Here is a 12,764-nt window from a genome sequence, read left to right as displayed (position 1 = left end):
TTATTGTCACCAACATATCTGAAAACTCCAACCCCTTGCTTTACATCACAGACATTTACGGACTGACCCTGTGTTTGCATCAATAAAAAAAAATCTGGACTCCAGAAGAGGAAGGAATGGAAGTAATTGTCTACTCACCAACACAGACCAGTAGCTTGCCCATGCTTGCCTCTGTACAACAAATTGTGGGCAGCTCTCTTCTTATATAGTGTTGAGCCCCAAGATTATTTCTCTTATCTGTGAATCACCCTTCTCCCTGTTTGTTCAGGCTTTTTTTGACATTAAGTCTTTAAAGCACAACTTTCCGGTCAGCAGAGTATGGAACTGTTTGGACAGACTTAGTGTTCTCCACCCTTAGGTTGACATTATGATAAACTTGATTTGTCCTTGTATTGAAATATACCTGGCAGACACAGCAAGACTTCTAATTAAGAGTGGCAGTTGATGCTCGGGGCTTTATTTTAAAATACTAAACAACAAACTTTTTTTATTAGTATCACCTTTACTGTCATTTAACATTATGAATTTGATATAACACGATGGATCAGTCAAGCATTCCATAGTTGGAATTGAGGATCAGGCGGTTTTCACAGAATGTCCATATCTACATTATCTCATTAGGGGGAGAGCCAAGTCCTCTATCATTTGCCATTGCGCACTTTGCATGTGTGTCTCCTTAGCCAAAAAGGTAATGTGTGACCATATTTTGTATGGTAAATTTGACATTTTACACTCGTCCATTTAACAGATGGATTTATCTTGAGAAACTTGCAAAGCAAACCCACATAAGTTCGCGTAATAAAAACTCATGAACAGAAATACATACAGAAAAGGTCAGACCACATTTGAGCATGTGTCAACACATGAAACAATCACTGTAGGGAAAATATTATTTTCTCACTAATCATAGAAGATGTCAGCAACCTAGTAGAGTAAAATCAACTAAAAATAAAACAGCGTTTCTGTGTGGCCTCCTTTAAAAGGTGAGGAACCACAAATATGTTTATAAAATTGCCAATGAATTATTCTCAATTAATATCATAACTCCTTCTCAGACCTCTAGATACTTGTCCAGCTTTTTATCTACCGGTTTGTTAATTTTCCAACTGTTATGCCAGCTAAACTCTGCACTTCCTTAAGGCACACAGTGGTCACGTTTACATGCACCTTAATAATGCGGTTTTAATGCGTTTAAGACAAGGCTCCGAGTTAGGTATGAGTTATGTAAACGCCTTCTTCGATTACTTAAATATGATTAGGCTCTTAATCGCAGTAAATATAAGATATAAGATATGTGGAGGACTCCAATCTTATTCTCATTATTGCGGAACAACGGAAACATATAGACACCAGTTGTATTAAAACTGTTGGCGTCTGGGACAAGACAAAGCCATTTTCTTTGTTAATGACGTTAATGATGATGCTAACGTTGGTGAGCCAGTAATCTATGTCAACGAGAAAGAAGGTGAATGGCAAATGCCAACATTTTTGAAGTGAACAAGAGACGGATTTCAGGCAACATATCTTCAAGGACACGAGCAATGTGGGACGTGTAATGACGAGAGAGCATGGTTCTAACGACTAAAGCTAACTACTTCACCTCGAATGAAAGTAGCAGGACAGGGCAGGGAACTGTCGCAACTCGGTCTGCAGCGTTCCTCTGGCACAAATGGCTCTCGGCCCTATGCCCACTTTTTAATCGAATTATATATTACTGTAATGTAAATTTCGCAACAATAAAACAAAATTTCGGCAACGCCTGTTTTGCAGAGACAAGTAACCGGCTTGATTGAATTATTGTCTTAATCACAGTAAGGACAATTTATATGAAATAAAAATATATTATAACATACTGGGAAATACCTTTTGCAGCCCAAGAAGATGTCACAAATACATATAAAATATATGAATGTAAAGCAGAAATTCATTGTATTAGACCAAATGAATGTTATATTTTCAATAAATTGACTCAGATAAAATATATATTCCCTAAAACATATTCTCAGTATGCTGTTTTTCTATGGAAGTAGTCACATTATTGTGTATGAGCATTGTCTCTGTTCACTGGCACTGCTTTGTTAAATGGTTCCACTGTCAGTGACTTATCATTAGCATTAGCAACTTTGAATGGCCATGAAAATATGGCAAGTTCCATTTTTAATATGTGTATTTTGGCAGAAAGGAAAATCCTACCTTATTTTCTGGTCAGTACAGTAACCAAAACTTCAAAAACTAATGTGAATGTAGGAATACTGAAACAACTAAGGTTATATAAATGCAGGCAAGATTTGCTGCTGTTATCTAATTGTTAGGTGCTACAGTTAGATAGTCAAAACAATATCAAGTCTGAAATGATGAGTCCTAAATCTGTGGCAAAAGGTAGCCAGTGACTGCTGTCACAGCCGCTGTGGGTTCATTCCAGCACATGGAGCCAGAACAATGTCATTGGGAGGTGTAACTACACAGGAGAGGGAATCCCAAGCATCCCAAGGCTGCAGACTCGACTGGTCTGGCTGATACAGAAGGTCTGATGATTGTTTGTCAAATGGAGGAGTTTTTCGCCTTGCTGTCTGTTGCAACTAAAACCAGAATTTTTAAAAGGATATTAACAATTACCAGTAGGCAGTGGAAGGAAATCAAGGAGGAGTGAGATGTGGGGGATTAATATCTGGATCATTAGAAAAAGATTAATATCTGGATCATTAGAAAAAATGTCTCCTGTCCCCTCCTCCTTCAAGGTGCCTGTCTTGTTTCATGACACTCTCTAAATTCAGTGTCTGTAGTGACGCAAGTGTCTGTCACTGTATTCTGAAGACAGATTTTTTTTTCTTTGGGGGGGGGGGGGGGGGGGGTTTCACTTTATTGCAACTTCATTGGAGAGGTAGGACTTTTCATTAAGCTGTCCTTTGTGGTAAGTGTACCAAAGTGTGAAATGCTCTTAATTTGAAATGAATTCTGGAATCCAGTCAAGTGTATGAGCAAACAACAGGTTATTATGCATGACATGGATATAAATGAGACATAACAGGAAAAGGGATTTGCTTCAAAAAGGTTTCTTTATTACAGAGTGGGATTTGAAATTACAGATGTCCGGGAGGTGGACTTGCCCGGAAACAGGAAAGCGATCAAAAGGACGTGAAGAGTGGAGAGGGAATGAATTTAGGCCCAGTTGCAGCAGGAGCAGCTGGGGTCGAAGACCAGGCCAGCGGCACAATGCTGAACGTAGGTCTGGCCCTGGTTGCACTCGTAGAAGTGGTTCTTGTTGGTGGGGTCAGGGTAGAGTCCGTTGGCCTTTCCAGCGCAGAAACCACTTCCTCCGCTGCTGCTTCCTCCACTGCTGCTGCCACCACCACCAGGCTGGGGCTGGGGAGGCGCAGGAGGGGCCTGGGTGACGGGAGGCAGGGGGTCGGTGCGAGCACTGCAGCCTGGGAAACCAGAAGAGTAACAGTGGGAAATGTTACAGTGATGATAGAGGCTTTCATTTGCAACCCATCCATGAATTTACCTAAAAGTATAAGCCTAATTTAATTGTAACATGATAAGTAGATGGACAGACGGACAGATGGACTTACTCTGGCCGGTTCCCAGGCCACTCTTCAGGGTATTGATCAGAGGGTATCTGCCCTGGCCGCAGAAGGTCCCGCTGAAATCATCCAGGTCCAGACTCCACACCATGGCACCTCCAAACTGGTTCTGCTTCAGCCACTGAATCTGTGGGGGGTGTTAGGGAGGGGGGAGAAGAAGATGAACCTCCATGTCAGAGGGTTTTGAGATTGTCTCTCACTCTATTGATATTCATCACAGAGAAATATTCAAAAATATTGAAAGATTTAAAATTCAAACAGACAAATTTGTTACTGCTCACTCCAGCATGTCCTATATGATTTATTGACTTACAATACAGGGGTACAATATGTTTCAGTAATATCAGTGTAAACCACTTTGGTATCATGCCTTTTCTGACACTTGCCTTGATCTGGAAGCTCTTCACATTGTCGTAGCCGACCCAGACGTTCTGGCTGTTGTAGGCATAGGGGACATCCTGGGCAGAGTCCCAGGCCTGAGTGGCACCCTGCTTCAGGAAGGTGCAGATCTGGAGAAGGAGCAGCCCAAGGTTATAGACATCACTTTGGGACAAAATGGCTTGTCATTAGCATAGAATATGTGGAGTTACATTTTTGTGACTCACCTCATAGTAAGCCCAGAAGCCAGACTGTCTAGTGTAGGGTCCAGCAGGTCCAGGGCCAGCAGTTGGGGCTCCCACCCCAGTGTTGGAGGAGCTGGCGAGCATGAAGGTATGTCCGTAGGTGGGGAATCCAACCAGCAGTTTCTCAGCAGGGGCACCATTGCTCTTCCAGTACTTCATGGCATAGTCCTAAGAGGGATATGTTGACATGTTGTAAAAATTGAGGGTCATCTTACCCAGTCACTCTAACACGAAAATTACCATCAGAAGGACTAGAGGGCTAAACACTCACGACATTGAAGTAGATGAGATCACCCTGGTCAGCAGGTCCTCTGTACAGGGGGCTGTTCTCACCAGTGTTGTGCTCCCAGGAGCCATGGAAGTCATAGGTCATGACATGGAAGTAGTCCAGGACCCTGTGGGATGAAGAGGAGGACTATGGGATGTGTAGTTAACTAGTGTGTGAGTGCATTGTAATTGGTGGGTGGATTCAGGCAGATTGAGGAGAGGGAGTACTCACTGTCCAATCTGAGCAATCTGGTAGCCAGAGTCAATAGTGCCTTTGCCAGCAGACACAGCAGCTGTCAGCATGAGACGAGGGCGGTTGGTCTGCTTGCCCTCAGCCTCGAATGCGGCCAGCAATTCCTGGTATCCAAAGAGAGAAATATTAGTCTGTTGCAGCACTAACCTGTGATGCATTTTGAAAACTGGTTGAATGTATGATTCATGATGTCTCAGTATTGGCCATAGTGCTGGTTGGTCCTGATTGCTGATATCCCACCTGCACCAAGGTGGTGAAGAGCTGCTTGTCCTGAGGAGGGCTGCCCCTGGAGCCAGGGTATTCCCAGTCAATGTCCAGACCATCGAACTGGTACTGCCTCAGGAACTTGATGACGGAGGTGATGAAGGTCTGACGGGTGGCAGAGCTGGAGACCATGGCACTGAACCTGAGTCATGAGAGAAGAGAGTGAGGGAGAGACAGTGATAAATGGAAGAATAGACAGAGAGAGGGTGTATGAAGTTGTGTGGGGGTTTAATCAGTGTATTAGCAATGGAATGGGAATGAGGGAATAAGTAAATAAGAGAGAGAGTGAAAAAATGAGTAGGAGCAATTAAGGAAGGGTTAGAAAGATGAATGAATGAGAGAGGGGGTAGTGAAACAGTAAAAAGTGAGTGGGTTAGGTAGTGAGAGAATAGAGGGAGAAGTACATATGGAGATTATGAAGTGAGGAAGGGACAGATGGATGTGAAGAGGATGGGGGATCAATTCAGGGAGGCTGCCTCATAGAGGTTTTGTCAAATGAAACCCCTCTTGAGGAGCATGCTTACTTTGCTGTTCCAAAGTTCCAGCCACCAATGGCCAGGAGGGTCTTCAGGTTGCTGTTCCTGTTGGAGAGACACTTCTGAATTAATGAGAAGTTCATGGTAGGGTTTACTTCTAAATAACATCCATTATGATGTAGTCATCTAAATTATTTCAAACTCCCATATGCTTGGAATTCCCCTGCTATGTGATACTCACTGGTTCTTCAGAGCCTGGAACTCGCCATAGAGCTTCACATCATCCCACTCGTAGGTCTGGATCTCATTGTTGTTCATGCCGGCAAAGGCATAGATCAGGTGGTCACAAAGGCATGGGTCCACATTAGTGGGGAAGTATTTCCCAGCTCCTGGTCTGTACTGCCCCCAGTTGGTGAAGTAACAAGACAGGATGTAGGAGGATCCTGCAGGGTGAGGGGAAAAAAGGCTTGACTTAAAGAACCCTTGCAAATTTTGAAATACAAATGAGTACTAATCCTTCAGTAAACCTTGCTGCCAATTAAAACATTTTTATACGAGATTTGAGATTGCTCTCAATCTTTTGAGATTGAGAGCTGCTTTTATTGGCTATATATACAATGCATGTAATGTTTTTCAGTTGGTTTACATGGTGCAGCATCTGCTACAGTCTGAGTAAAGTTCTGTCTTTTAATGATTGGCCCCATAACAGGAGCAGATGTGACTGAAGTTATTACACAATGGAATGCATACACTAGGATGGATAGAGATATAGAAATGCAGTTCACCACATGGGAGTAGATGTAGATTGAGGCATACATGAACATATTGGAGTAGTAGATGTAAGGATGACTTACCTAACTGCACATGCAGCAGGAGAGCGATTCCTGTGGGAGACAGGTAGGGGGACACATTGCACTTTCAGCATATCAAGTGAAAGTCAAACGGCTCCTCTTGGTTTACTGGCTTATTTTATTGGGAAATTTCCAGATATTCAATTATCTGTCTTACAGAGACAGATCATTTCATTGCATCCCTTTGATTCTCTTTCAATACTCATTCAAACCCACACTAAATACTCTTTTTACAGATAGTCCTTGGCTCAGAATGGCAGTTTGGTGATGCTTCAATATAAGTGGTTTTTGCATCAATATCAAAACACTACAGTGCAGTTAGCATTTACAAACATTCTGCTTGATTTTAAATTACAGTGGTTTCATATACATTGTATATTTAAAATGCTAAAAATCTGGACTCCAGAAGAGGAAGGAATGGAAGTAATTGTCTACTCACCAACACAGATCAGTAACTTGCCCATGCTTGCCTCTGTACAACAAATTGTGGGCACCTCTCTTCTTATATAGTGTTGAGCCTCAAGATTATTTCTCTTATCTATTAATCACCCTTCTCCCTGTTTGTTCAATATTATGTCTTTAATGCAAGACTTTCGAGTCAGCATAACATGTAAATGTTTGGTTGGGTCAATTGTTCCATGGTCTTTATTTGACACTGATAAGCTGATAAACTTGATTTGCCCTTGCATTAAAACACACTTAGCTGACATTCCATGCAGTCTGTTAATGAGTAAAAAACACAACAGTTTTTCTCACTCACATAACTCATTTAAAGTATACCCATGCAATGTGTGATTATCGTGGTTTTAAAACATAACGGACTGCATAGAGTTGTGAACAAATATGGGCAAACAAAATTTGTCAGGTTTTGGGACTAAAGATCAAACAGTCTGATTATGTATTTTCTTGCGTAGTTCATTATTACATACACTCTGAAATATTCTTTGCATTTGAATGATTGTCAGAGAGGAATGATGTATATGTATAGATGTTTGTATATTCACAAAGTAGATATAACAGTCAGGGGGATTTCAGGCAATTAGTATGAGCTCAGCTAAGTCACAGATAACATAAATTGTCAGGAATATACTGATACTTATAATGTGACACACAACTCCCGTGAGCTGAGACATAATAAACACATAGTGTAATTAGCAGGTATGAGTTCAAGAGGTGACAATGAACACATTAGAAAACAGTCTGCTAATATGTCTTCTGATATTTTTTAATGCATTTATCTACTGTAATGTATACATTTGCATTAACAAAGTGATTTATGGTAAAAAAAATAAAAAATAAGTAATACAAGGTCTACATGGAATTTATAGTTGAAAATATTCATTCACATTCATAACATGGCAATAAAAAATCCACTATCCATAGTCCTTGCCAGACTTGTTGATGTGTTTGCAAAATAAATTATAATAATTATTGGAGTTGCTCACAGCCTAATACATGGAAATGTAATCCAGAGAAAAATGATACTGAAAGACACTCTAATCGTACTGTAAATGCTAATGCAACTTATGACTTTGATTTAGATTTCATTGCAGCTGAAACTATTTGCTTTATACAATTTAACTGCCCTGATATCAATGCACTATCATTCATTAAATACCATAATGCACCATGTACAATTATGAACCTATGGAAAAAGTGTCAAGGAGAAAGCAAGGTTTAATGGAACGTACGTGATCTTTCAATCATTTAAATTATCTCATCACAGCATTAGAGTTGTGCTTCTTTCTTTTCATGACCTTATTCTGGACAAATCTGACAGTATTTACCGTATTTCAAGCTTTTACACTTTATAACAATGAATTGTGACAATGAATTGTGAAATGTACAATTACCATAACATCAGCAAAAAAATCATACCTTTGGCTTAGACATCTCTGCCTACGCCAGAAAACAAACTCAGACTCACATATTTAGTTTTAGGGTATTTGTGAATTTATTTTCCACAACAATTTACATTCATTGATCGTCAATAACTTACTGGAACATTTGCCAGTTCCATGGGCACTAAAGGACCTTGTTAGTGCAACAGGTGATTTTTCACATTTGATTTAACTGATTTAACTTACTGAATTTCAACCATGTTAAAATCAGGGGGAAAAAAAACAAAAAAAAAAACAAGAGAAAACAACTTCAAAAAAAAATTGCCATCATGCCATTAAAATATTTGTGGTGGAATTAACTAAAGTAATAATATGAATGCATCACATTGAATGAAGTTATTAAATTTAATTTTCATATAATCATGTTACCTCACTATTCGGTTCACATCTGCTATTACATTTTACCACATTGTAAATCATACTGCCATCTTTAAAGTGATTTAATTAGTGCTAATGTTACTAATTCTTTTCAAGGTGATGGTTACAATGGGGTAATTAATTAATGATAAATATAGCAAATAGTTTTTCAAAGTCTTAAGTGCCATCACCTCAGAAGACAACATAATCAGGAGACACATGAAGAGATCACTCAACTGATCAGTAAGTGGTGTTGAAAACTACTGCTGTTCATGAGTGGAGTGAAAATAGAAAGTATAAAAGTAGCTTGCTAAAAACAAAAAGTTACACTTATGAAAGACTAGCTAAACTATTTTGGTTACATTTTGTATTCCTGTGGAAAGAAACATCTGTTCCTTGGACAAATGACAAGAGAGCAACAAGATCAACACATCCTGCAAAGGGCAGCAGGCACATAGTAAGGTGTTTCTGCTCACTAAAATTACTGTTATTGGCTATTGGACTGAGCAGAGGCATCAGCACACATACACAGCCAACCAGTTCCCAGTGACGACATTCGTAATGATTTGTTTGAAAGCTTTCTGATGCTAACAAACACATAATTACACCATGTGGCCTCCTTCAGTGAGTCATGGTGTATAATTAAAGAAGCAATGGAAAATCTAATTTCCTATGTGAGATAACATTTAGGGACATCCACAACAAGGAGCAACCTCAAGCACAGAGGCCACTTTGTTCAGAAGCAGCTCCATTTGCTCAGTGTTTTGAACTGGTGCGGTTGGCCTGCATGGACTTTTTATATATACCTTTGTCATTACTGCTAACATTGTCTCATGCAGTTCAGTTAGTTTGTCTTTCAGTACCATTTCAGCATTACCATTCTAACATCTGCCCCACACTATTCACTAATTTGTTCTCACCTCAGGTATTACATTGAGACCCACTTTCCTGTGCCAATGTGAATATTATCACAAGAATATCTTTATTTTGCACTTGGCACAGTGATCTATTGGCAAAGTTACTTGGATTAGTTTGACTGGTATGCAGAAAGATTGTGCATATTTTAGGGATTTGCCATACAGGGGGTTGCAAAAGCAGTTCTGCACCTTAAGCAGATGTCTCCTTGTAATTGCATGCACTGCATTAGCATTAGCTAGTTTTGCTTTTATGGGGTGATGGGGGTTTGCAGGGACAAGTGGAAACCCATTACACATATGAAACTGTCATGAACATGAACACTAATCCATAAACTGTGTTTAAGTTCACAAGAGTAAAATGGTAGGTCAGGCCATACGGATGCACTACTAATGTCTACCACACGGGGGCCCAATTGTCAGTGAACTCAACAACTCGACAGATGTGCAAACAATTCCTCTTACATTATCTCAAGGGGACGCCAAATACATTCCTCCAGGCTCCTCACCAAATGTCATCTTGGCTGGAAATACAATTTTTTTGCACTGTTTTCACTTTCAGTAACTGTTTATCTTGAGAATAACATGATGGGGAAATCATCAGCAGACTTTAAGCTTTTACCAGAACATAAACATTCATGGACATACACAAGACATGTATGGTTTCATATCAGATGTAAAATAATAGAAAATAAGAAAACACACCAGGCGAATAAAAACCATCACTAATAAAATCCAGTAAAGCTTAAACAAGCATTAAACTTGCTATAAGGTACAGGTCTTTGGCAATTGTATGCCACTCGAATTTCAGTGCAGGCACAGAGGATCCAACAGTAGACCAGCCAAAGGTGAAAAAGACCTTCAGAAAAAAATCCAACAGCATCATCTGTCAATAGATGTTGTCCATGCTAGACCAAGCAGTCACAGGGTAATAAACAAGGCCAGGGTGGATGATGTTATGCATATTGAATTTAAAGGTCATTTTCAAGGGCTAAAAGGTCAAATACACCCAAAATGGACTTTTTGCAAATAAACATGGATTTAGACTATATTCACTGAGTATGTCAATAAATATCAGTTGTACATTAATGATTTGTGATTGTAAATCCAGATTTTTAAAGCTGTGTCTTTTCAAATGCACTCAGGCTGTGCAGTTAAAGTGTGAATCAGTAAAAGTGCTCTCCCTGTGTGTGAATACAGTTTAGTCCCCCTAAAGTTTAATCAAATCAATGCTGTTTGATTTAGTGCTCTTAATATAGAAAAGTGCACATTTGATAGAAACAGAAAAGAAATCGCCTGAAAGTATCAATGGAAGCATCATAGCTGTGTGTCAAAGTACTGAATGTAGGAACATGTGTATGTGTGTTGGTGGTGGTCTTGGCTAGAACATTTGTGTGTGTGTGTGTGTGACTGCTCATGATGGCTGGTTTACTCTAATGGAGAGCATTAGCACAGAACAGTAGCATTTTAGTGTCTAGTATTGAAAACAGTCCAGCAGAGGGCATCATAATGACTGCTGGTCTCCATAGAGGGAAAGCAGCACCTACAGTGTTGCCCTACATGGCGTGCTCTTGCCTCACTGACTCAGGATGTCAAATGAGCAGAGTGCAAATGGTAGGCTTGCTTTTTTGTAAATACTATTAAATTCAACATAAATAAGTCTGTTCTTCAGTGGTCAACTTACCATATAAGAGTGGTTCACTCATAGTACTGGCAAGGCTGCTATATTATGACATGTCTTTGGCATTGTCTCTTTCGTTTAAAATTAGTGACATCCACATGCATCAAAATAATCTTAAGACAACCCATATATTTTCTCTAGAGCCTGTGTGTCTGAGACTGGGTGTCACCACAGTAGAACTAAGCATTACAGCTCTGTGTTGCAGTTTGCATCACAAATGAACACCCTCTCACACTCTCAGCACATGTTTGGATGGTTTGTATGTGGCAAATTCAGAATATTGTAATGCAGGTTATAGCAAGGCTTAAAAATTGTTTCAGCTTCGTCAGTTTTTCTGGTGACAAATGTCCCGATATTGGATCAAACTTCCCACTACAATGTAGATTGAAGTATCCTAATGTTCCTCCCTTCATTAAGATAGAAATTAATAGTCTGTAGCCTAATGCTTCTTTATTGTTTCAACACCCTTTAACGTTTTGTTTCTGCTTAACCCTGGATGGAACATTAAAAATTTTCCCGATGTAAGAGAAGCACCACATTTCATTCAACAGTTTTTTTCATTACATTCTGCTTCATGTTATTAATTTGGAAAGATACAAATGAAAATAACAGCAAAAAAAATCGTATTGCACATACCCTTTTGGGCACATTTAAATATTACATTTGCAAACTAGCCTATAAACAAAGGCGGCGTTTTAATGTCAAGCAACTACCATCTAAAAAAGGAGATGGATAAAAGTCTACCATCTAAAGCTATTGTAGTGCTGTTCGCTAGATATATACGTTTTAGAAAAAGACTGTTGTTTAGCTTTAAATTTATTCATGTTTCTTCTTGATCCCAGTAAACTGTGCACTGCAATAATTACAAGGACTTGCCACTGTACAATTCCTCACTGTACAAGGCCCTCAGACTGTTAACGAGCTAATGGATCGGACGTTAGCACCTCAGCTAAGACGGTGACTTACTAACGTCACCTTTATGCGCAGTAGGCGGCTGCGCGCTGGCAGGCACCCAGGTGCGCGGAGGATAACGTGAATGAATCGGTCTTGCCGAAGGGACGAGCGGTGGTACAGAACTGTAACAGGATGCCTGTCCTCCGCACACACCCTGCCCAGCCCCTTGTAAACATTGAACAGCTGTGACGCGAGAGAGCTCGGCTTTATTCCTTTTTTTTACTCGCTTAAAGACTGCCATCCTATTAACGCTATGGAAGTTAACTATAACTTGATGGTGTAAACAGCCATGAGGAAAACTGTTGAAATGCCGAATACCGCAGAAGGAGCCTATACCTTCCCAATTGCCTAAGTACTTTATGTTTTACAAATAAATTAACTGTGTTTTGTTCTGAGTATGTTACAATATAGATAGGGAAAGTCTGACCATAATAATCTTATTCATGAAAACAGGCTCGTTCACAATCTGAAATGTTCAGATTCCGCGGTCCATTCTGTGCACTTGTGAGAACAGGGCACCCCCATCTTTCCCACAGAACACGCGCTGGGGATGCAACTTGCCGGGACTGTCCACTAGAGGTCGTTCCGTATTTACCGATTCCAGTACGCTCCCCCTTCTGTTCGCACACTTCAGTGAAA

General features: G+C 40.0%; 1 protein-coding gene across 1 annotated transcript; it reads right to left on the bottom strand.

The window, feature by feature from the left end:
* Positions 1-3,159: 3,159 nt before the first annotated feature.
* Positions 3,160-6,782, bottom strand: LOC118779053 (acidic mammalian chitinase-like). Its single transcript, XM_036530915.1, has 11 exons — positions 6,758-6,782; positions 6,322-6,351; positions 5,709-5,910; positions 5,516-5,572; positions 4,968-5,133; positions 4,707-4,831; positions 4,479-4,602; positions 4,190-4,375; positions 3,965-4,093; positions 3,573-3,705; positions 3,160-3,425 (listed from the first exon to the last, which is right to left on the bottom strand). The coding sequence occupies exons 1-11, from the start codon at positions 6,780-6,782 to the stop codon at positions 3,160-3,162; spliced, it is 1,443 nt and encodes a 480-aa protein (XP_036386808.1).
* Between the last annotated feature and the right edge of the window lie 5,982 nt (positions 6,783-12,764).

This window comes from Megalops cyprinoides, chromosome 6 (genome assembly GCF_013368585.1).
Source record: "Megalops cyprinoides isolate fMegCyp1 chromosome 6, fMegCyp1.pri, whole genome shotgun sequence".
NCBI classification, from domain to species: Eukaryota; Metazoa; Chordata; class Actinopteri; order Elopiformes; family Megalopidae; genus Megalops; species Megalops cyprinoides.
The sequence above is the reverse complement of the archived record's forward strand: the minus strand, read 5'-3'. Positions and strand labels throughout refer to the sequence as shown.

Bases quoted from the DNA above. Each gene is read 5' to 3' on its own strand.
- LOC118779053 (XM_036530915.1), bottom strand. From the start codon at position 6,782: ATGGGCAAGTTACTGATCTGTGTTG. The intron at 5,134-5,515 runs GTAAGCATGCTC...CTCATGACTCAG, and splicing joins TGGAACTTTGGAACAGCAAA to GTTCAGTGCCATGGTCTCCA. The intron at 4,094-4,189 runs GTGAGTCACAAA...CTCCTTCTCCAG, and splicing joins GCTTCTGGGCTTACTATGAG to ATCTGCACCTTCCTGAAGCA.